General features: G+C 47.5%; 1 protein-coding gene across 1 annotated transcript in view; it reads left to right on the top strand.

Annotated features, from left to right (window-relative positions):
* Positions 1 to 24443, top strand: part of LOC144798443 (cytochrome P450 2D17-like) — a 670897-nt gene extending 646454 nt beyond the window's left edge. The window contains exon 9 of the mRNA XM_078669319.1: positions 23061 to 24443. Coding sequence (XP_078525445.1) covers positions 23061 to 23245 — 185 coding nt within the window. The 3' untranslated portion in view covers positions 23246 to 24443. The remainder of the gene's footprint in view (positions 1 to 23060) is intronic.
* The last annotated feature ends 1060 nt before the right edge of the window (positions 24444 to 25503 follow it).

Here is a 25503-nt window from a genome sequence, read left to right as displayed (position 1 = left end):
GTATCGCGCTCCGCTGTCGAGCTTCCACCGTGTCTCCGCTCGGTGCGTCTGCTTGTTTGGGCCATCCTAATTTGTGGAGCAGGGTAGACATCATTCCGCACGACGTTGAGTCTCCAGTGGCTCACACCGCTGCGGTGGCGGGCGCACTTTGATGGCGGTGCGCGTTGCACCGCGGCGGATGGGAAGTGACCTATGTTTGGCAAGGCTAATATGGCGGACGTGTTTCCCGCTGCTCGCGGGCGGAAAAAAGCATTTTTCCGCACTGCCAGCACTGCGGTGGTGCCACCGTCCGACATCCTAATGGACCCCTTATGTGTCTGTAATTTTTTGACAAAATGTACGGATGTTTTTATGTTATAGACATACTCCCGACTTCAGGGTGCTTACGTCGTGTACTAAGGTATCATTGGTTTACATCGCAAGGAGTTTGTTGTTAGTCACATTTTGGTTCTTTTGTTGCATGTTGAATTGATGAAAGGGAACAGAACATTGATTCGTTTTGCGCACGTTTCATGCTTTTTTGTAACTTTTGCATGACACACTTTACGGTTACAATCTCAAATGACACTGCTCTGAAATTCACTGTGATGGATTAGCAGTTGGAAGGGCAATAATAACGTTTATATCACACATACAGAGCAACATCTATCATGACACGTCTTGTACTTAACCTCGTCATGGTTAAATTCGGGTTATATAAAACCACTCTAATGCTGTAGTAAAAACTGTATTATCACGAACTCTTTATTCTTTGTTAGATTTTCCCCTGAAGAAGGGACTTATGTCCTGATATGCATTGGGCACAATCATTGAAACCTGACATGTGGATTCATGGAACGCTATAATTTGTATTTTCACGAAGAGATGGATAATGATATTTTTGTTGTAATGACTAGCTTTGATGATAATATTCTATGAAAAAAATCCTTTTTTCAAAAGATAAATGATTTCGAAATACTGGAATATGAATGACTGTCTGTTCATTAATCAATTGTAAATATTGTGACATTGTTTCGCTATAATTTTTGCAGTTGTGTACACCTTGTCCTAGCTACATTCATTAGCTGGGCTCTTAGTTTAATTTACTTCACGTGTCAGGCAGACACTTAAGAGCGTAGCACACTAAGCTTACTAGAGGTGTAATTTTTGTGTGCAACATTCTTTCAAATAGGTGTGCTCATCCACACATTCTAAGGGGCCCATTAGGATGGCGGGCGGATTGCCCCGCCATCCGCACCTGCATTCCCCCCATCATATTTGGATGGCGGGGGGACCGCGGCGGATGGAAAGACCGTCCTCCGCATTTCCACCCCGGTCGCTGTGCGGCTGGGGCAGAAAAGGTTTAATATGGTGGCGGTGTCTATTGGACACCGCCAGCCATATTAGGATTGCCCAAAACAGATGCCTTTCCGTCGGGGCATCGGAAAGGCATGCGGTCTTCACTTCGGGGGCGCCCTGCGTGCCCCCGGAGTGAAGGACAGGTGGGGGGTGCACACGGGGGTACCTGTGGTACCCCCCTGCATTTACATTAACAAAGCGGCAGGCACCGCGCGGTGCCTGCCGCTTTGTTAATGTAAATGCATATGTGCATTGTGGTGGGCGGTGCTGAGAGCACCGCCCGCCACAATGTTAACAATGCAGGATGCGCCCGCCACAGTGACGGGTGCATCCTAATACCCCCCACGGGACCCCCGCCCTTAAGGTGGGCCGTCCCGAATTCCGATAGGATGGCGGGCGGACTAAGTCCGCCCGCCATCCTAATGGGCTCCTAAGTATACAACTGGCCTTCTTGTCAGGCCAATCCACTACACTCACTAAATGGGCCCAAATCGCATAGATTCTTGGCGGGGACTTCAATTGTGTGATTGATCTGCAACTGTATCAGTCCCATCCACCGTTACCAACCTCCCCGGTGGCGTCAGCTGCTGCGCATCTACCCCAATGGCTCCAGCATTGTTCTCTATTAGACTGTTGGAGGTCGCTCCATCCAGACATTGGAAAGTATTCCTATTAATCTCCCCCACATGATCTAAATGTTAGACTAGACCAAATACTTTGTGATCCAGCCACCAGACTGCTGGAGAAAGGGACGGAGTATTTGCGAAAGACCTTTGCTGATCACAATCCTCTGCAGATACTGTTAGAGAGCGGAGCGCTGTGACCGCCGGTTCCCACCCGGCAGTTACAGCCTGCCATGCTGGAAGATCAGGTTTTTCGAGATACAACAGACGAGACATTGTTTCAATATCTCTCTGAGAACTGGGGCACATCTTCTTCTAAGTTGATACACTGGTCGGCAGTGAAAGTCGTTCCCAGAGGCCATTGAATTTGTGCAGTTGTGGGCTGAGGGCAGATCTGCAGAGAGACTTGGTACGCAATCGAGACATCCTTGGGCACACTGGAATCTGTAGCCAGATCTGACCATACAAAACAGGGTGCACTAACCAAGGTGTTGGGAAGGCATGATGAGCTGATTGAACAGTTACACTGCCTGGACTTCCATGCATACCAACAGCAGCGGTGCGTCCATTGGGGCGTAGGGGCGTAGCCCCACCAGCCCATGGACCCGCCGCTGCTGCAAGTATATTAATAATTGTGAAAATAGAAAGAACTGAACTCAGTCGTGTTTTTTTTTAAATTATTTTACAGTGATTATCCGGCCCGGGCAGCCCCCGACTGAAACGGGATGCACAGGGGGCTGGGCCGGGCGGCGGGGCTGGTCTGTGAGTGACAGTCCAGACCAGGTCTACGTCAGAGTCAGGGCTTGCAGGCATACCTAATGCGCATATGCTGCGGTAGGGCTGAAACTTGCCCGCGCATGCGCAATGATAGTTCCCCCATGAAATTAGTGACAGGGGGGTGCTGGTTAAACCAGGCAGGAGCCCCGGCGTTTACGCTGGCGACAGGGCGAGCAGCTAGTGTGCCCCCCCCCGAGCCAATCCTGGCGAATCCTGGCGCCAGGATTGGCTGGTCACCGTGCAGCAGGGCAGGGCAATCCATTATTGGATGCCGCGCTGCTGACGTAGGATCCGGTTCTGGGCCCTCCTCGTGGTGGTGTGTGGAGTCACCTGAGTCAGTAGTCGTGTGAGCATCACCAGCCTCTCTGTGCGAGCAGTCGTCCCTGGCCTGCCTGGAGGGGCTGCGAGAGGAGCAGCAGGAGCCGCTGGCAGACGTCGTGGGAAAAGTTTCCAGCAAGATGCCGATTCCTGATTTCCAAAGAAAGACGGTGAGCATAGCTGCCAAGGTTTCAGATTGCCATGTGTGAGGTTTTCATAATTTCAGTGTACTCACAGCTAATCCTCGTGAAAAAATAGTTATGCAAACATGCGTGGGTCATGCAAGTTGACAGCTAATGTAAAAGCTGTAGTTTTACCTTTCTCTCTGACAAAGAAATGTGTCCGGGCGCTTTGAAGATCCAAGTTTTGTTTAAAATGCAATGCTTTTAAGCTGAGAGCACTTGAATGAGGCCTGCAGACAGACCTTTGCCCCAGACTCCTCTCAGGCGGGATGAGTGCCCCATTAGGCCGAATACGGCACCCCGTCAACAAGAGGTGAGTGATGACCTCTTCCACCTGGGTTTGTTCACAGTCCGGGCTGCCCCAAAATTGCCCTGAGGGGCCAACAGCCTGCCCTCCGGAAACTGCGCAATGCAGGCGAATGTGTCCCAGTTGGGCTGGCGCGCTGTCACCAGCCCCTGCTTGGCCTAAACCGCCCTTCCTTCCTTGTTGTTGGAGCCAGGCTGCAGGTGCGGAGTTTCCGCTTTCTGAGTAAAGTGAGGCTCCCTCGCTCCACTGCCTTGTGGTACCGGGCCCTGTCAGTGAGGGTCACGGCAGAGCCGGCTGCCTTTTCCGTCTGCTAGTCTGCTTGCTCCAAATCGTCACATTTAAAAAGAAAAAAATAACTGCAGCAAAGCACAGCAGTGCAGCATGGCCACAAGAAACGGCAATCTGCGCCTATAATTAACGGATTATTATCTGGAAGCAGGTGCGTGGTGTGCCTATAATGATCAGCTGTGAAACTGTCAGGTGCGTAATTTAAAGAGGAATATATTGTGCCACACAAGCTTGCGTGCTCACACATTCAACGGTAAAATTCTAAAATCTTGTACCTGGGCTATGCTGGCCACTTCCTGCGTCGAGGGCCGGCCTCCAGCAACCCAACTCGGACCCGCTCGCAGAATTGAACAAGGCCGGCCGCCGGGGGGCATGAGGTTGCGGCTCAGTGCCCTCGGCCTGATATGCATTACTCGAAATCAAAATATTGCCCACAGCCCTGCTCGCTGCCAGCACACACGGTCATGATACCGCCCTAGGACACGAAAGTGTGGAAAAAAAGGTTATGCTCTTCTTGGGGTACATATGTGTGAAGGGGAAGCAGGAACCTGCAACTACTGAAAGGTGAATAATTGCCAACAACGAAAAATTAACCCGTATGTACTAAAAACGTTGCACATCCCTATACATAGTCGCCCCGTAGCTCCATACATTTTCCTCAAGAACCTAACACAAGTGTGCGACAATTGACTAGGCCACACACCAATCGAGCCTTTTTAGCATGAATTGCACCACATAATTGATTTTGAATTATTAATTACTTGCGCTTCAGTCATGATTTTGCATAATTCCCTCTTTGCTACAGTACGGATTCCCCAAGGTTTACAAAAAACAAAAAAACAGGTGGCATTATTGGTACTTTAAAGGACAAAATACATTTTAAGCAGTTCTTTGATCAGCTGTGGTACAGTTTAATTAACTTCCAGCTTCTTTGTGTGTGTTTTTTTCTTTCTCTGCTGCTTGTTCTGCGTTGCAATTTATTGTATGGAAAGCTGGGCCGCCTCGGTCACGTTATTTAGTGAGGGACGGGCGTTTGTGGGAGCGGCGGCTACAGTTTAATCTCTGCTCGGGCAGCATTTCTTGACATAAATCTATTTTCAATATAACATCGAGCATGCATGCAGAAGCATTAATGGACATCTAAATACTCCAAGCAGACCTTGGATCCTTGGCAGGGAGGTGGTGCATGAATCCTGTAAATCCATGCGCAGAGGCTGGCATTCAAAGCGTACTGTAATGTGGTGCAAAGGGCACAGAAGTCTAGGCATCACTTCTGTATTCCTAGTGGATACATATGACTCTATTCCAGGGCCCAGGCTGCTGTTTTATGTGATAGTACCACTCCCAATGAATACCAATACTGCATGTTGTGGTACTTACCAAGAGCATCTATGATTGCCCGTTCCAAGTTCTTCTCTGTACTTTATCATGATTGATGTGAAACCGTTTGTTCGTTTTTCTCTAGTTTTGGAAAGAAACTGTATATTTGGTTGGCATAGTGCCTGAAGTGTGCAGTTTGCTGCAGACCTCACAATTGTATGAATCAGCTTGGAATCTGATCGTCTGTCCAGAGATGTACATTTTGCATGCCTGACATCTTTTATGCTGCAAAGTTTGCAAACATCGATCTGTGAATAATGCTCATGGAGGAAAGGAGGGGCACCGAAGCATGGCATGAAGCTGACAGGTTTGGTCTTTCAAATACATGGGCATCAGAACCTGCATCTCTCCATATCTGGCAGAGAAATTAATTACCTCAAGTGGACAGTACCACAGCAGAATCCAAGACATTACTAGACATGCCTTTTCACTTATGCTCCCAGGACCTGGAAAAACAACCCCATCAGCATCAGAACTGCTCCAGCTCTTATGCAATTCAGAAACGAGAAGACGACCCTCCCTACAGAGATTATTGCGTCTTCACATAATTCAATTCAACATCCACAAACTTCCTGGGGTTGATTGTAAGCACTGCTTTGCATTACTTGGCACCAATGGGTTATTACGTGGGTGGGACAAGGGAATTCCCCTGCAACCATGCATGCCTTTAGATGCAAAACCCTATAACAAAGAATTGTAGACAGGGACTATGTTGGACATATCCCCTTTAAAATCATGGCAGTGTAAAACTGAATGTTTCCCCACACTTTTATGAGGTCGACAGAAAGTGCACACTTTGAAGCTTGTCAGCGTTACAAAGCATTGCATCAAGCATTCTTTGCAGAACAATTTTCCCACAAAAGCTTTTTTGCAAGCAACTTTTTCCACTAAATGTGAGACTTTGTGGGAGTTGTTTCCCATGAACCTACTTTCTGTAAAACATATCTTTACAGTCTTCTTCAACGTCAGACAACTAGCAAAGCTTTAATAAAACGTAATGACAGTTGTGGAGAAATACCTTGCCGCTTTGTTTATCTGTGACGTGGAAACTTTCATATGTTTTTCTCTTTTTTAAGCTCTTGTTAAACAGTCTATAGTTTGGGACCAGTCCAACATCACCTTTTTCTTTTAATAAATCGGATGTAAAATTGATCATTGCCATAATACAGGGACTGTTTGAGTTTCAAATGCACTGCTATAGAGTGTGAGAGGGTAGGAACCCATTAATCAACATTAGACTTGAAGAGGGCGGTGGGGAGGCCATTGGGGCCTGGTGAACTGTCTGGTCTTGAAGTTTTTAGAATATAATGTGAACCATGGCTACAAGATAATTCAGCATCTGTGGGGAAGCCTAATCTCCTGGTGATGCGGGCAATCCAATTTATACCAGACATTGAGTTACCTGGTTCCTTTTAATGTTGGCAATTAAGGTTATTTATAAATTGCCAGAATGCCTTTGAGCACCCCTGGTGGCACATTTGAATTTGACGTACTTGCATTCAATAGTGACTTCTTCGTGTGGCCCAAGAACCTGTTTAGCTCTATTTTCTGCTGTTCCAATTTTTGCATGTACCATATTTTACTGGTAAGAGGTCTACGCATAGGTACATTTCAGGCTATGTTGGGGCCTAGTGTTAACATGAACTTTGTAAGATCAGGACAAACAGTGTCACAAGTTGTTTGCGGAAGCCACTCTTCTAGAAGATGTGTAATTTCAAATGAATCAACAATCTCAAAGAACCCTGCTGGGAGAAAAGTATAGTCAAACACCGCATTTCGATAATGTGCCAAGAAATGTGTCTGTTTCAGCGGCCTGTTGCCAGGGAACCTTCCATTCAGAGAACGAAAATTTAATGAAGGTAATGTCTTGAGAAGTCTAAGACCCCTGGGTTCATGCCTTTGTGGTGCAACTATTGTCCTGGGAATACCCCAGAAATTGTCAGTGCATGTAAGACATGGATGATCCATCAAATTGTATTTCAAGTTAAGGTTAAAATCCCCTGTTAGGACTGGTCAGTCATCTCTCTCCCTGTTGAGTAGTGAGCGAAGTGTTCTTTCAAGGCGCGCTGTAGTATGTGCTTTAATAGTACTGTCAGACTGGAGATAAATACTTATCGGTAGGAGTCTGGAGAGAATAGACTGCTTTCCCTGTGATATGCCCAAATAGGCCTGTGATATTGCATGGCCTTTGTTAGATAGATATTCAGATCCCCACTGGCTCTACCCTTACTTAAAGGTTTAATAGCATTAACACAGAAACTCGGGAAGCACAAGGCAGAGTGGGGTCACAGCACCATGGTTCAATTGACGTTAGCAATGCCAGATGTATGATGTTAAAATACCTTAATTTAGTTAGGTGTCATAAAAGGCATGAGAGAAAAGACGCCTCTTAAACGCACCCCATCGTGATTTTCTGTGTAATCTGTAAGGACTTCTATTCAAAATCGAAACAGCTGTGAGGGCTGTGTGAGCTGAGAGAGCTGTGTGGGCTGAGAGAGCTGTGTGGGCTGAGAGAGCTGTGTGGGCTGAGAGAACTGTGTGGTCTGTGAGAGCTGTGTGGTCTGTGAGAGCTGTGTGGGCTGAGAGAGCTGTGTGGGCTGAGAGAGCTGTGTGGGCTGAGAGAGCTGTGTGGGCTGAGAGAGCTGTGTGGGCTGAGAGAGGTGTGTGGGCTGAGAGCTGTGTGGGCTGAGAGAGCTGTGTGGGCTGAGAGAGCTGTGTGGGCTGAGAGAGCTGTGTGGGCTGAGAGAGCTGTGTGGGCTGTGAGAGCAGTGTGGGCTGTGAGAGCAGTGTGGGCTGTGAGAGCTGCGTGGGCTGAGAGAGCTGCGTGGGCTGAGAGAGCTGCGTGGGCTGAGAGAGCTGTGTGGGCTGAGAGAGCTGTGTGGGCTGAGAGAACTGTGTGGTCTGTGAGAGCTGTGTGGTCTGTGAGAGCTGTGTGGGCTGAGAGAGCTGTGTGGGCTGAGAGAGCTGTGTGGGCTGAGAGAGCTGTGTGGGCTGAGAGAGCTGTGTGGGCTGAGAGAGGTGTGTGGGCTGAGAGAGCTGTGTGGGCTGAGAGAGCTGTGTGGGCTGAGAGAGCTGTGTGGGCTGAGAGAGCTGTGTGGGCTGAGAGAGCTGCGTGGGCTGAGAGAGCTGCGTGGGCTGAGAGAGCTGCGTGGGCTGAGAGAGCTGCGTGGGCTGAGAGAGCTGTGTGGGCTGTGCTTTAATAGTACTGTCAGACTGGAGATAAATACTTATCGGTAGGAGTCTGGAGAGAATAGACTGCTTTCCCTGTGATATGCCCAAATAGGCCTGTGATATTGCATGGCCTTTGTTAGATAGATATTCAGATCCCCACTGGCTCTACCCTTACTTAAAGGTTTAATAGCATTAACACAGAAACTCGGGAAGCACAAGGCAGAGTGGGGTCACAGCACCATGGTTCAATTGACGTTAGCAATGCCAGATGTATGATGTTAAAATACCTTAATTTAGTTAGGTGTCATAAAAGGCATGAGAGAAAAGACGCCTCTTAAACGCACCCCATCGTGATTTTCTGTGTAATCTGTAAGGACTTCTATTCAAAATCGAAACAGCTGTGAGGGCTGTGTGAGCTGAGAGAGCTGTGTGGGCTGAGAGAGCTGTGTGGGCTGAGAGAGCTGTGTGGGCTGAGAGAACTGTGTGGTCTGTGAGAGCTGTGTGGTCTGTGAGAGCTGTGTGGGCTGAGAGAGCTGTGTGGGCTGAGAGAGCTGTGTGGGCTGAGAGAGCTGTGTGGGCTGAGAGAGCTGTGTGGGCTGAGAGAGGTGTGTGGGCTGAGAGCTGTGTGGGCTGCGAGAGCTGTGTGGGCTGAGAGAGCTGTGTGGGCTGAGAGAGCTGTGTGGGCTGAGAGAGCTGTGTGGGCTGAGAGAGCTGTGTGGGCTGTGAGAGCAGTGTGGGCTGTGAGAGCAGTGTGGGCTGTGAGAGCTGCGTGGGCTGAGAGAGCTGCGTGGGCTGAGAGAGCTGCGTGGGCTGAGAGAGCTGTGTGGGCTGAGAGAGCTGTGTGGGCTGAGAGAACTGTGTGGTCTGTGAGAGCTGTGTGGTCTGTGAGAGCTGTGTGGGCTGAGAGAGCTGTGTGGGCTGAGAGAGCTGTGTGGGCTGAGAGAGCTGTGTGGGCTGAGAGAGCTGTGTGGGCTGAGAGAGGTGTGTGGGCTGAGAGAGCTGTGTGGGCTGAGAGAGCTGTGTGGGCTGAGAGAGCTGTGTGGGCTGAGAGAGCTGCGTGGGCTGAGAGAGCTGCGTGGGCTGAGAGAGCTGCGTGGGCTGAGAGAGCTGCGTGGGCTGAGAGAGCTGTGTGGGCTGAGAGAGCTGTGTGGGCTGTGCTTTAATAGTACTGTCAGACTGGAGATAAATACTTATCGGTAGGAGTCTGGAGAGAATAGACTGCTTTCCCTGTGATATGCCCAAATAGGCCTGTGATATTGCATGGCCTTTGTTAGATAGATATTCAGATCCCCACTGGCTCTACCCTTACTTAAAGGTTTAATAGCATTAACACAGAAACTCGGGAAGCACAAGGCAGAGTGGGGTCACAGCACCATGGTTCAATTGACGTTAGCAATGCCAGATGTATGATGTTAAAATACCTTAATTTAGTTAGGTGTCATAAAAGGCATGAGAGAAAAGACGCCTCTTAAACGCACCCCATCGTGATTTTCTGTGTAATCTGTAATGACTTCTATTCAAAATCGAAACAGCTGTGAGGGCTGTGTGAGCTGAGAGAGCTGTGTGGGCTGAGAGAGCTGTGTGGGCTGAGAGAGCTGTGTGGGCTGAGAGAACTGTGTGGTCTGTGAGAGCTGTGTGGTCTGTGAGAGCTGTGTGGGCTGAGAGAGCTGTGTGGGCTGAGAGAGCTGTGTGGGCTGAGAGAGCTGTGTGGGCTGAGAGAGGTGTGTGGGCTGAGAGCTGTGTGGGCTGAGAGAGCTGTGTGGGCTGAGAGAGCTGTGTGGGCTGAGAGAGCTGTGTGGGCTGAGAGAGCTGTGTGGTCTGTGAGAGCAGTGTGGGCTGAGAGAGCTGCGTGGGCTGAGAGAGCTGCGTGGGCTGAGAGAGCTGTGTGGGCTGAGAGAGCTGCGTGGGCTGAGAGAGCTGCGTGGGCTGAGAGAGCTGTGTGGGCTGAGAGAGCTGTGTGGGCTGAGAGAGCTGTGTGGGCTGAGAGAGCTGTGTGGGCTGAGAGAGCTGTGTGGGCTGTGAGAGCTGTGTGGGCTGTGAGAGCTGTGTGGGCTGTGAGAGCTGTGTGGGCTGTGAGAGCTGTGTGGGCTGTGAGAGCTGTGCGGGCTGTGAGCTGTGTGGGCTGTGAGAGCTGTGTGGGCTGTGAGAGCTGTGTGGGCTGTGAGAGCTGTGCGGGCTGTGAGAGCTGTGTGGGCTGTGGTTCCCAATGCTTTGTGAAGGCTGTTTCCCAACTGCTGTCCAACTTCTTCTACTCTTAGAGCTGAGATTTTCATGAAAGTCTTATAGTCTGAATTCAGCACCTGAGCGTAATAGGACGAAATGTATGAAGCTCTGTGGTTATACTGAATAAGCAGCTACCTATGTTATGCCATCTATTAATGTAATAACTGCACTTTCACAATTGCTTTATTAACCTTCCTGCTTTCTCAAATTTGCTTGAAAATGCACGATTTTTCTTCTTTTTTCCCAAAATTTTCTTGGGGGGGGTTATCCCCCCAAACCCCCCTTTGGGGGTTCGGGTTCGCTCGCTGCGCTCGCTCGCTACGGTGCTGTATGCAAATCACTTTGCGCCCCACCACTTTTAAATGTCACCCACCGCCCCTGCATACCAAACAAAAATGCATTCAGAGGGGGACAATTCTGACACCTATTAGCCTGGCTTTTGTGAATCTTACCGATCACTATGGTCAGGATTTCCACAGTACTTATGGTCAACAATCAGGTAGATATACATAAAGTATTTACAACCTATTACCAAGCTCTATATGATCCTCCCTTTGTGGACCGCCGGAATTCCATACAGCACTTCCATGCCTCGGTGACATTATCAGTAGTTGTACCATTGAACAGGGAAGAGCACCCCTTACCTTGTAGGAGATCTGTGGGGCCATTCAGAGTGCAGCGACCACTAAGTCTCCGGGGCTGGATGGATTTCTAGTTGAATTCTATAAAGCATACGAGCGACACTTTGCTCCAAAATTACTTGAACTGTACCAAGTAGCCCAGGCAGAAGGCCAGCTTCCACCCACACTTCATGAGTCTTTGTTAGTGTCTCTCCCTAAGCCGGATAAGGACCCTTTGGAGTTAGCATCATATCCCCAATTGTCCCTGCTGGGGTCTGATTATAAGATCCTGAGTAAGGATATAGCCAGCAGCGGCTGAGGCTCGAGAGTGTTGGTGATATGCCCGTATCCTTTGTGGCCCCTTTAGTTAAGAACCTTCACTATAAATAAAGGTATACATTTTAAACAGAGCTCATGCCTGACTGCCTTGCTCTGAGACAAAAGGACAGGCCGTCAGGCACCTTCAGTAGCTGCAATGCAAGTCTTGACCCTTCGCTGTACAGTAATTAGGGCGTATGTACACACAGCCCTCGGTTTGTCTTGGAGCCTTGGTTGCTTTGCTTCCTAGTATCCTCCTCTTTCTGGCGGCGCTATAGGGATAAGCCTCGGGTGTTTCACTCTTCCGCTCAGTGTCCAAGAAACTGAACGTCAGCCACAAAAATGTCCCCACCCTTTCCCATTTTGTCATAGGGTGGGGTGGAATCAGGAAGCATCAATAACCACACCCCACCCTGTAGCGAAATGGGAAGAGTTAAGAAGAATACAAGATACTGCTTACTGCTTGTCCTGGAATGGCAGACCCTATCCATTTTCATTTTGATAATTACTAAACGACGGGACGAAATGCTGTATTCCAGCAGCTATGAAAGGAGCTTGGGAATACTCGCTGTCTGTCGATGGCCGGTAAAACTGATATGTTTGTTTCAGCCCAGCCATGCAAGCGAATTGGCAAAGCTGCGACCAGGCATGAAAGTCTCCTCCAGATATGAACCACGATATGACTAGATCAGCACACTTTGGTATATAACACAAAAGTAAGTTCCAATCTCTGTTCCTGGTGCCTATATAGTAAAGTTAAAAACCTTCTCAAGTATTGGTTTTCATTTGACTTTTCCGTCTCTCTAAGAAATGTGCTCACTGGAAGGATCCGTGTTTGACTCAATCATACAGGTAAAATTATGTTAAACTCGGCCAACATTTCATCCTGTTGGATGACATGAGTACCCCCCAGCTTTCTGTTTTTGGCTTCATGGTATGAGATTATCAAATTCCTCATTCCTTCTCCCCTCAACTGAGTGGGCATGTTTACTTGTACTGAGAAATTGTATAATGCTTTATCTTTAATTTAGAATTCGGCATTCTCACAATCTCACCGAGCATTGTTCAACGCCAATGATAGCTACGAGCTAACCCAGAATGAGCTACCCCACCGCACTAAACAAAAATAGAACACATACCGGCCTTGACAAAAACAGAAAATTGTAAGCAGACACAAGAAAACAGATGCACACAAATTCAGTAAATGCACACAAACAGGCATCCAGACACATACACACCGCTCCCCCTGATGCAGACACATGGGTACACATGGACAGGAAAAAGGCGTAAAAATAGGCACACACTTATAAACTAGAGAAAACAAACTATGCTTTCACATTGTTTCATCCTCAGATTTTAAATAGTGCTTTAAAAATGCCATGCATTGTGATTAGAGAAAACCAAACATTGCTTTATGCTGATCAGGATACATTGTTGTATATGCTGAGGAAACGTGTCAGCAATGGTTATTTTCTTTGCTGGTGTGCATTAAGTGAAACTGGTTTTCAGGTGGTTTTTGATCATGAGAAGGGATGTATGACATTACAACGCATGCATTTACATCGCATGCCTTTACAACGTAAGTATTACAACGCAGTCCATTACAACGCATAGTGCTTTGGGGTGCTGGATAGTGAATAGTTTAATTTACTATTCTAACTCCAGTCCCCGTGGACACTAGGGAAGGTTATTGGATAGTAAATTAACCTATTCCCTATCCTAGAGCGCCCCCTAGAGCACTGCGTTGTAATAGTTTGCGTTGTAATGACCGCGTTGTAATGGTAGGGCGATGTAAAAGTTGCGTTGTAAGTGTTGTTCACCCATGAGAAGCAGCTCACAATGATTGCAGATCACCCAAAGGAAATGGGCACACCTGCAAGCCGAATTTCTGATGATCTGACAAGACCTCTTGCAAGGTCCGAGCTTCCCTCATTAGGGCCATGCTCATTTTGTTAACCACAAATATTCTGTGATATTCTTCCAGAAATGTCCATTGTAATGTGGTCTTTAGTCAATTTCTCACATTGGGTCTGCTGTAAAGTTAATTATTTTGGCCCATTTTGCTAACAAAAATTCCAAGCGGAGAATATGTCATTCACATGGTACAGTTCCATGTATGAAATTAAGCCCCATTTTTTTGCCATTACCAGCCGCCACTGCTGTCTGAGTGTTTTTCTCCACCTTTCCATTAGCTTTTTCTTAGGTCAGACTTAATTTATGCTCTCTTTGATGCCGAACTCTATGTCAATCAAATCTTTATTTTGGCACAGGGCCGTAAAAGCACATAAAAGTGTACATGGCAGCAAAATTTCATCGGACAATCAATACAGGAGACCTGGTCCAAAATTGACACACTGTCTTAGAATTCATATTCTGTATTTGTCCTCCTGTGGTGAATAGATAGTTAAAACATCTTAAAACCAATATAAACGTTACATCTGTGATAAAATCCATTAGTTATAAAACCTAAGACCTTTTTCCCCTTTTTTTGTGGTTCCAAGGGTCACAGGCACCTATGCCCAGAGCCAGATGTTACAGTGAATAGCTTAACAACGGAATGACTTGAGGCAACGGTGAACAACCGTTACAACAAAACTTTTACAACGCACTACCATTACAACGCGGTCATTACAACGCAAACCATTACAACGCATTGCGCTGGGGGGCGCTATAGGACAGGGAATACGTTTAATTTACTATCCAACACCTTCCCTAGTGTCCACGGGGACTGGTGTTGGAATAGTAAATTAAACTTTTCACTATCCAACACCCCAAAGCGCTATGCGTTGTAATGGATTGCGATGTAAAAACCGCATTGTAAAGGCAGGCGTTGTAATAGCCTGCGTTGTAACGTCATACATCCAAGGCAACAACTGTCAGTTTATATCGTGCTTTCACTAGCTCATTTTACTAGGCGGCTATTGCTTGTTTTGTATGCTGATTAATGCACCACTTACTAATTTCCGGATGCTATACACAGTTATGCCCTTGCCCTACACACTCCCTTCAGGTATTGAGTTAGTGCAAAAAGCATCATTTTGTTCTTATCCTGCCTCAGTATAATGAGAGCTTTTTTGCATTCCCTGATGGCCATAGACCGGCAGAACGGAATTATCCACAGTCTCTACGATGTAGATAGGCTGGGCAAAAAAGCATGACGTGTTCCACAATTTCATTGCAATCATCCCAAGCTAGGCATCGCTGATCAGTAACCCACTGTTAATCGTTCCCACTTAGCGATAAAGGGTTGAAGTGGTAGGGTGCCATAGTGAATTTACAGATACAAAAGGCTAGCTAAGGGTGGCTCAATCTGGTTTAAAAACATCCTCCTGGAGGTGTGTATTTTATAGCAAAAAGGCATCAGTAAGGGACCCCTGGCTCATCTGAGTATGTAAGAGTGAGTCCCTATAATGCCAGAAGCAGTTTTTAATTCCACAAGCTTGCCAACCCTATCTCTGTAAGTTTGGATTTCAGATATTTAATCCATGCTATTTTGCTCGAGCCTGGAAGACTAAGGATTTCCTCAAGACCCTGCTGACAGTCAAAGGTTTTACCTCCTGATTTAGAAACTTTTGTGGAGCTTTTTCTGCTGGGGTCCCTCAGTGCTCTCCACCAGTTCGAGTTTGGTGAGGGTTTGCCGGCTTGCCTTTCGACAAGCTTCCAGTCAAACTATGGTAGTCGGAGCTCCGGAGCTTTCCAGCAGTACGAACCAGGAATCCAAATAGGCTCACGGTTGAAGGTGGGTGTAAGAGTATGTTGAAGCCGGTCAAGACTTTTACCTTTGGAATTAGAAACTTTTCTGAAGCTTTTTCCGCCATGGCCCCTCGATGCTCTACACCAGTCCAGGTTCAGTGAGCGTTCGCCGGCTTGGCTTTCGACGAGCTACGAGTAAAACTCAGAAAGTAGGACCTCCAAAACTTTTCAGAGGGACAAACCAGTAGAGCAGGCAGGCTCGCGGTTGAGAGTCACCGGCTCATCTTGCCAAGTTGAGTCGGTCCACTTATGGAGCTTTTTTCCAAAGTTGCTCAAAAGTTCTCCAAACTTCAGGAACTTCTTCGTGAAGTTACTTTAGGGGTCCCAAAGTGTCAAAATACAATCCACGGGTTTAAAAGTTTGGGACTTCAGTTCTCACAATCCACTTGGACAAAACCCTTACAAATCCACTGGACACACTGGCTGGGGATTCTTAGTGGTGATGATCCAAGTGAGCTCTGTTAACCTGTAGCTTGCAGGGAGTTCACTCTTTATCCTTCTTGAAGCAACTTATGTCCACGGGGATGTAGTTCCAGATTGTTCTGCAGGCGCAGTTAGCCAGAGTACAGGGGCTCGTTGGTGCAAATCAAACTTCCAGCATGGACCCTTCTTCTTCTCTTTATTTCAAGCAGCAGATCTGAAAGGCTCTGCCCCTATCAGATACTTATTCAGTGTTCTCTGGGGTCAAGCAGGAGGGCACTCCTGTCCAATGAGGTGCAGGGCAACACCCAGATCATGACACTTTCCTCCAAAGTGTGGCATAAGGGCCTCCCAGAAAGCACTAATTCTCCGAAATTCAATAAGGCTGAAGTTGCAGCAGAGGAGCAAGAGCTAGCTAATTCAACATTCAGAATGGCTCATTTCCATATCTCCCCTCCCTCTGACATCTGCAAATTCCTTCCCTAAACCTGCCATTTGGCTGGGGAATAGGGATGGAGGGAGATGGACCTGACTATTCCTGCCGTCCTATCTGTTCTTTGAAGCCCCTTGGTTTATGACCCCTCTGGCATTCCTGTGCAGGAGAGCTCTTTCCAACAGATTAGCCTCTCTAGGGTGAGCCACTTATCACTTCATCAAAGCAGCCTGGCTAATTCTGTAAACTATGACCAATCAGAGCAGGCTACTAGAAAGCTGAATTTTGGTATACAAACAAGAAAGTCTTATAAGTTAATTTCTGTATATTTTAGGATAAATTCAGCAATAGCATATTGTTGGATTTATCAATACCATTCTCCTAAGTCCTTGAATTATACTTTTGGCAATCCCTAGATTAGGTATTAATTAATACACTTTTGGTACGTTAACCTATGTGGCTGGGGATCAACAAGGGTGAAATGGAAATGTACGATTTCTCCAACACCAGGGCTTATAAAACATATTTTATAAGGACACTGCTTATGACTACAGGATTCCTCCCGACTGGGACATCTAGGGGAGACGTTAGGGGTCAACAACATGTAAAAATAGTGTAGATTCTCACTTCACAGTGCTCTTAGCACCGAAGTCGATTTTAGAAGGCACTTTTCTACAATGGGGAAATACAATGTGCAATTTCTATATCCCCAAGGCATATAAAACATAATTTATAAGGTCCCTCCTAATACTGACCTAACCCCCCACCTCTGGGACACTTAGGGGAGATGTGACAAAGACCCTGGCGGTACCTAGTATGTCAAAATATTGTAGAATAGAAATTCTTAAGTGCCCCTAACAGCAAAGTTGAGTTTAAGCACAATTTACTTTAAAAGCAGTACTGCAACACAGTGCTGCTTTTAGAATGGCATTAGGTACAGAAAGGGCAGCTGGCCTGTAAACTGCCATGCCCTATTATATACTAGGGACTTAAAGGTAGTTTCAAGCCCCCTGCCCTATTATGTACTAGGGACTTATAGAGTAGATCATGCCATTTATAGCTGTACCCTAATATATATGTACTCTCATAGTGTACTCTCATGTATGTAAGTGTTTTCACTGTATTCTAAGTGTGTTTTTGCCATAGCACTGGTCTTGGGCCTGCCTAGTAGAGCCCAATATAGAGTCAGAGTCAGTTACCATCAATACCCGTGAGTAAAAAAATGGAGGTGTTCAGGGCACATGATGACTTTGCAACAAACAGGTTTCCAATTTAGTAATTGTAATCTGAACACTTGGTACATGGTAGAACTCTCTAACGCCTGCCTGGAAGAGAGAAAGCATGTCTTTTGCTTTCACATAGTCCTGCAGTGTAGCCAAGATAACCTTACTAAACAATTTTTGGATGCTGTTAATAAGGGTAATCTGTCCATAACTCACGGCTTGTCACATTAACCCCAGCTCATGTAGGTGGTAAAGGGGTGTCTTTCACATGAGCAGTAAAGATCGTAGAAAAATAGGCACTCTAAATACCCAGGTCACTCAAGAACATATCCCCAGGAATTCTGTTTGGTCCAGGGACCCTGTTGGGAACAAGGCTCCCTATGGTCAGACTAAGTTCTTCTATGGATACTTCCTTTCCCTCAAGTGATAGAGCATCAGACCCCTCAGGGACGTCCCCTTCAGATGCTACCCTACCCCTTTCCTCTCCTGGGGATGGACTGGTAACCCCAAGCTGTTTGGTTTGCATGTGTGCCCCAGCAAAATCCCCTGCTGCCTATAGAGGTTAGAAAAATGTGCAACCCATTCAGATGCTGTTCTGGGATAATTCACTATTTGCGACAGTGTGCATAGTGATCTCAAATGGCTACTTTCCTAGGCTTGTGGTTTGCAGTCCTTTATTCTCTTTCTAAGTCAATTGTTGAGTCCCCACAAGGGGGTTAATTTTGTGTTTTATTACCCTACCACAGTTGACAATGTTCTTTGCTGGCATAGCTTCCAGTAATTTATCCAGCGGTTTATCACATCTAGGAGTCGCTGTACCCCGTATGCCAGTACTAGAGAGCTCCCTTTCGGATATGCCATTGATGATAGTCATTGCATTGATTTCTTGATCATCTTTCCAACCTGTAGCTACCATAGATCCTACTGTTTCCTTGGATATTTGTAAGGATGTAAAGGTGGAATGTTCACCTGCAGGTCTGGACAAGGGACCAGATAGAACCATTTGTCTGTGTTGAAGCTTCAAGCTAGGTTAATTTCATGGCCATAGCTTCCAGTTTGTGTGTTAAAAGTAAGCATGGGCGAATTTTTTCGGATCCACGATTCGCGGATTTGCGTATTCACGGATCGTGGATCCGCAAAATCCGCGGATTTTGCGGATTTGCGTATCGGCGGATTTGGGGCGGGGCTTCCATGCATCTTGTGTGTATTAAAGGTCAGAGACCGATCAGAGCAGCAGATGAAAATAGAGAAGCTCCTGGCCACAGGAACAGCACGAGGATTGCGCTCGTGAAAGTCATTGGATGCAAAGGCCTCTGTCCAGCATCACAGCTGATTTTCGATGGTATATTTGGGAAGAAGGCACACCTGCCCAGCCTTGACAACGCTCACGATTGGTTTTTGGGCCGATGAATGAGTCACTGAATTTAAGCTTCAACTAGGGCACATGCTTAATAGATATCTGTAAGTGCTTCCGGTTGAGGTTTAATTTTTGTGCCAGGACCATCGTGCCAGAATGAACCCTGCCCTTCATATTTATTCAAGAAGACGCCACCGTTTTGTGCCATACCTCGTTGGGTAAATGTATAGTGCTTTTACTGCACTACAGCTGCCTAAAGTGCCAGAGAGTTGTCTACAGCGACCAGGTGTGTGTTACTATGCAATCGGGCCGAAGAGCGCAGGGGTCCCTTGAGTGAGCTATCATTGTGGGTAAATGGCGGGAAGACGGTGCCCACCGTGAGTGTGTGAGCGGGGCCAAACGTGCGGGGCTTCCATGCGAGTGCACATGCCTCTTGTGTGTATAAAAGGTCAGAGACCGATCAGAGCAGCAGATGAAGATACAGAAGCTCCTGGTAAAATAGTTACAACAGGCCAGCAAGGCTTGAACTTTTGCCCTTGGAATCCGCCGCTCACGGATTTGCAAATTCGCGGTAAATTTGCGGGAGTTCGCGGATCGCGAATTTACCGAAAATTCGCAAAATCCGCGAGCGTAACGGATTTTGCGCTCATGCTTAGTTAAAAGGTCAGTATTACGGTCATTGTCACATACTAAATTATCTAGAAAGGAAACACTGAACTCAGTATCCGTTTTAGCGAGGACTATGATCTGGAGATGATATAATCTTGGCCAGGGCTACAAGGAGAACTCTCCGCAATCATGTTCGCAGCCATAGGGATCCCCAATTCTAGCAATGGAGGGGCCATGAAACTGCCAACCATTGTCTCGTTCATGGAAGAGTTATTATTTGAAAATCCCTCCCACTTTATTGATGAAATCCTGTGTCAAAAGACAGTCGCCTTGATGTTCATGGTTTGAATTGGAACATCCGGTAATTCACGGGTTGCAAGTTTGATATTGAATCCTCAGGCGCCAATGTGTCTGGGCAATTTTGGGATAAATCCTTACAAGGACTTAATGTCCTAGATGAAGTTGCACCTACCAGGGGAGGAACAATAAAGGATGAACTCTCATGTACTCGGACAGTTGTTTGTGCATGGACCTCTAAGGAATAGGCAGTTACTTGCATTCCCTCGCTCTGTGCATAACTGTCTAAGGTTTCTTTAATTTAGCACTGGAAAGAAAATACCATTTAAAGAGTATGCACCATTTTGTGTGACTTGGCCCTGCGCAAATCCTTAGTAAATCTGGCATTGTGCCTGCATTTAATGGAAACATATTGAATCTTGCTCACACAAATCACCAGGGAGAAACAAAGAGGTCCATTAAGATGTTGGTCTGAAAACCATCCCGACCGACATGGTAGTGGAAATTAGCCGTCCGCTGGTACCGCAGCAAAACCGGCTGTCCGATTAGGATCAACCACCGCGAAATTCCGACCGTGGTGGAACGATGCCATGTAAGACCACTGGCAGTGGGCGGAGCTTGTGAAAATCCATCCGCGGCGGTCAGATTTGCGGCGGAAACACACCAAACAGCGGAGTGACAGCACGTAAAATTAGGATTCCATTGAGGTGACAGTGGGACGATCCACTGTTCCCGACCGCCGCGATCGTAAACAGTGATGAATGGGAAAGCCGGCGGAATGGCTGTTGCATAGCCACCTCCGAGGACGCTCGGTGACAAAATGGCGTTAGACAAAAATAACACACAACAAGGCATCCAAGTGCACACATTAAACTAGCTAAGCCCACAAAAACACCTAACACACCCCAATGACACACCCAATGGCAACTTAAAAAATACAAAGCCCAGGACAACCCACACAACATACCTGACAGCAATACTCACTCACATAGCTAAATATAAAACCAGCTCCTTCCCTGACCATAATCCTTTGCACTACTCCAGCCCTGAAGGAACTGAACCCTGCAGCACATTGGAAAGGCAAAACACCACATATTTGGACCAACAGACACCATTGGCCAGCAGAGCACAAATCTGGGTAAGGATAGTCAACAAGGTCAATGCAGTAGGGACGACCCCGCGCACCAAGCAGGAAATCATGAAGCGGAGGCATGACCTGAAGAGGATGGCAAAACAGAAGAACTACAGCTGGCTCAGATGACTGGCGTTGGGCCTCCCATTCCACCAAGAACATTCACTGCATGGGAGAAGTTGCGTGCCATACTGCATCCAGAAAGTCTCACAGGAGTACCCGTGGGAGTGGAGGCTTATAAGTACAAACAAATGTCTCCCATTACACTGCTATGTACTGTCTTGCACAACTACAAAGCTACACATCCTAGGCCCAACTCCATTCATATGCACCGCACTATCCCCAACACGTCTCACAGATCCAACATTCACTCCCTCAGATTCACCCCAAAGGAAGCTAGCAACATTACCATCGGGGAATGTGTACAGGCAGCCAGCACTACAACTCCTAACAGGCCCCCATGTCCCACAGCTCAGCAAGATGGAACACTCCCCCCATCCAGAAGCATGTGGCAGCCATTGTATATCACCAACCAAACTTACAGGTAGGTAGCCATCTTAACAGGGAGTGGTGTCTGTGGGTGGGAGGCTAGCAGTATAACTCCCAACAGGCCTCCATGTCCCACAGCTCAGCAAGATGGAACACTCCCCCCAACCAAAAGCATGTGGCAGCCATTGTATCTCACCAACCAAACTTAGAGGTAGGTAGCCATCTTAACAGAGATGGGTGTCTGTGGGTGGAAGGCCTGCACTACAACTTCCACCAGGCCCCACGTCCCACCCCTGAGCAGATGTAGCACTCCCCCCACCCAGAAGCATGTGGCAGCCATTGTATTGTTCATCTTCACCCAGCAGGTAGATAGCCACCTTCCCAGGGAGGGTTTTTCTGGGATGGGAGGCCTGTACTACAACTCCCACTAGGCCCCCTGTCCCACCCCTGAGCAGGTTGTAGCACTCTACCACACCCAGAAGCATGTGGCAGCCGCTGTATCTCACCAACCAAACGTACAGGTAGGTAGCCATCTTCACAGAGAGGGGTGTTCTGTGGGTGGGAGGCCAGCACTACAACTCTCAACAGGCCCCCATGTCCCATAGCTTTGCAAGATAAAACACTCCCCCCAGCCAGAAGCATGTGGCAGCCATTGTGTTACAAAAACCAAACTTACAGGTAGGTAGCCGCCTTCACAGGGAGGGGTGTTTGGGCGAGGGAGGCTTGCACTACAACTCCCACCTGACCCCCGTGCCACCCCTGAGCAGGGTGAAGCACTCCCCGACCCAGAAGCATGTGGCAGCCATTGTATTGTTCACCTTCACCTAACAGGTAGGTAGCCACCTTCACAGGGAGGGGTGTTTTGGGGTGAGAGGCGTGTACTACAACTCCCACCAGGCCCCCTTGTCCCACCCCTGAGCAGGATGTAGCACTCAACCACACCCAGAAGCATGTGGCAGCCATTGTATTGTTCACCTTCACCTAACAGGTAGATAGCCATCTTCCCAGGGAGGGGTGTTTGGGGTGGAATGCCTGCACCACAACTCCCATCAGGCCCCCGTCCCACCCCTGAGCAGGATATAGCACTCCACCACACACCCAGAGAGATGTGTCAGAATTTCCACCCAATTGTGACAATAGAACAGGTAAGTAGACAGTGCATGCTCCCCACCATTCCTCTCAAAAAGCATGGAGCCATATGACACCAGCCCTCACATCCCACCAAAATTGACACAGGTCCAGTAGCCACTTACAGTGTGCAGACAGCTAAGCATATGTAACTGTCACTACAACCAAAGTGTGACTCCCCAAATCACAAGTTGAAGAAATTCAGGGCACAATCATGCACAGCATTGAATGCTATCTGTAGGATCCATGGGGGTAGAGCTTGAAGGACCATATGAAAACAAAGCAAGTATGGTCTGTAGTACAAATAAAGCAATGCACATGACATGACAAAGGTATGCATGAGATAATAATGGCTAGTTCATGCTCAGATATAACGTCTGCCAGGCAGAGTAATCAACAAAGATTCTTCACATAAAGTTGATGTGCCGCTAGTCGTTAGATGACAACATGTCCTCGTAATCACAAAATCTGCATGTGGCACATGGTATCTATTGACATGTCACACCATGGACAAGTAATGTATGTACCTCCACACCATGTCATAATGCACAGTACTGTGCAGACACACAATGTGAGAACTAGTAAACTGTGTGGTGCATAACCTGTAAATAAGATACATCTAACACCAAGCTTGAGGGGTGCACCTCAATGATCATTTCCCCTCTGTCCCACAGGTGACCAAGAACTGACAGCAGAGGATGACGACACCAACCTGCAGAGCCAGTCTCTACCCCTGGAACATCGACTCTCTGATGATGACTCCCTGGATTTTGAGGCCGCGGAGCAAGAAGCCGGCCCATCAGGCATGCCAGGGCGCAACAGGTCCCAGGACCTAAATGACCCCCCGCCAACACATTAGCAACAACAACTACGCTGACCCCTGCTGTAATGACCTGTGCGGCTTCCACCACCACCACCAGTGCCGCCTGCAACACTCTCCCTGCCTCAGAGGATGACCACCCCACCTCCACCAACTGAGGAGGACAGGGAGAGTAGGCAAGTGCGTAGAGTGGTGATGCCACAGGTCCGTGACATCAGGACAGGTGAGAGGGCAAGTGGGAGTCAAACACAACCGGACACTGGGACCAAAGCCCTGGCCAACATCACCAGAGTCCTTGGGCCTATGAACGAGCCCAGGGACAAACAGGCCAGGCTTGGGAAGATTCCCTTGAGCTCCACCTGCTGCTGAGGTCCATAGACAACCACACGGGCCAAATTGTGGACCTCTTGCGCCAGCTCGTGGCGGTTCTGAGAGACATAAGATTCCTAATGAACAAATGTTTACCCTAATTTGGCCGATGTGCAATCGCACGCAACCACTGATCATACAACAGGTGTTGATTGACTCTCCATCCTTTTACCATCCTGTGTGTGTGCTCCATGCTCCTCTCGGATGTAAGGCTTGCCCCACGTAGCAGCCTGTTATTGACCTGCCTATTTCATTACTTGCTGTGGACCACCTGTCTGTGATTATTGTGACTATAACTGTTTGGTATTCTGATATGATATCATTACTGGAGTTGTATTCTCCCTCTCTTCTCGTTGTGTATCACTTGTATGTGATTTTTGTGACAACTGTTTGGCATTCTTTACTGGAGTAGTACTCTCACTTTCATCCTTTTGTAACGCGCTCTGATATCCCTCGGGATCCTGTTCGCGCTATATAAAACTTTATAAAAGAAAAAATAAAATAAAATAAAAATACCTGTGACCCAAACAACAGCTCTACTCCCCTCCAGTGGCCCGCAGGATGAAGGTTCCCCAACCTCCCCTGCGGCCACAGAGACCCAACTGAGCCCGCAGCAGAGGTACCCCCTGCCAAACGATCAAGGGGCCTTACAAAGAAAACTCAGGGAGAATCCTGTGGCACAGCACCAGCCAAACACCAGTCAAGGAACCAGCCATGATGGCACCCCTCTTCACTATTGCATTGACTTTGTTGACTGTCCTTCCCCACACTGCCAGGTTAATAGCATCCGTCAGTTGGACTGGGTCGATTGTCCTATCTTCCATCACTGACAACACATTGATTTCCTATTCACCTTTTTGTAAATATTCAATTCCCTGTCACATATATACCCATTGCAAATAAACAATCCTTACACACCTATGTTTTCATGTTTGTTCCATGTTTATCACAGGATGTACAATGTTGACCATGATTACAATGTACCAGGAGCAAAAATTGTTTGTAGGCAATGAGAGGCAGAAGGGACCTAGGAAAACACAAGAGAACAATATTCACTTGTTAGACGGTGGCATCACAGCCATTACACAACACTTGTAATCAAGGTACTCCAATCTGCACACATTACAATGAGCAACAGTACCGACCTAAACATTCTGTTGCTGTGCATAACTACCCTGTCCCAGAAACATTAGCAGCCAACACAGAGCCAATAGGCATCAGTCAAAAAGCTATCCTAAGCCTTTTCACCAACAACAACATCAGCAGACAATGGCCCGTTGTACATTTTCACTCACCTTAAAGGGAAGTAGCGTTGATGAGCTGTTGACGCAGGTCGACACCTTCCTCATCTCCACTATCTTCATCACTGGACATGTGTGGGTTTGCAGGCGGGGCCCTGGGCTGCTCATTAGCACACAGGAGCAGGGGGATCTCCTTGCGCAAGGCCAGGTTGTGGAGCATGCAGTATACAACTCCAATCTGACACCTTTTTGGGCGAGTATTTCAGTGCACCTCCGGTTTTGTCCAGGCGCCGAAATCATGACTTCAGGAGACCAAAAGTACGCTCCACCACACAACGTGTCCTCCCATGGGCATCATTGTAGCAGACTTCAGCCGGGGTCCTGGGATTTCGCAGTGGGCTCAGCAACCAAGGTCGGTTGGGATATGCAGAGTCACCTAGGTGTGAGATACACATACCGATGTTGTGATATAAATGTGGCAGAGGACAGCATGTCACACATACGGCACGCTACTTGACTCTGCGTACTCACCCACAATCCATTCACGCTCCATAAGCAGATTTGCCATCAGCTGTGGCACAATGCTGTTACGCAGGATGTACGAGTCATGGGCAGAGCCAGGAAATTTGGCACAGACGTGTGAGATAATAATATCCGCCTGGCACACCACTTGCGCATTGATGGAAT

Source organism: Lissotriton helveticus, chromosome 12, assembly GCF_964261635.1.
Source record: "Lissotriton helveticus chromosome 12, aLisHel1.1, whole genome shotgun sequence".
Taxonomy (NCBI): domain Eukaryota; kingdom Metazoa; phylum Chordata; class Amphibia; order Caudata; family Salamandridae; genus Lissotriton; species Lissotriton helveticus.
The sequence above is the reverse complement of the archived record's forward strand: the minus strand, read 5'-3'. Positions and strand labels throughout refer to the sequence as shown.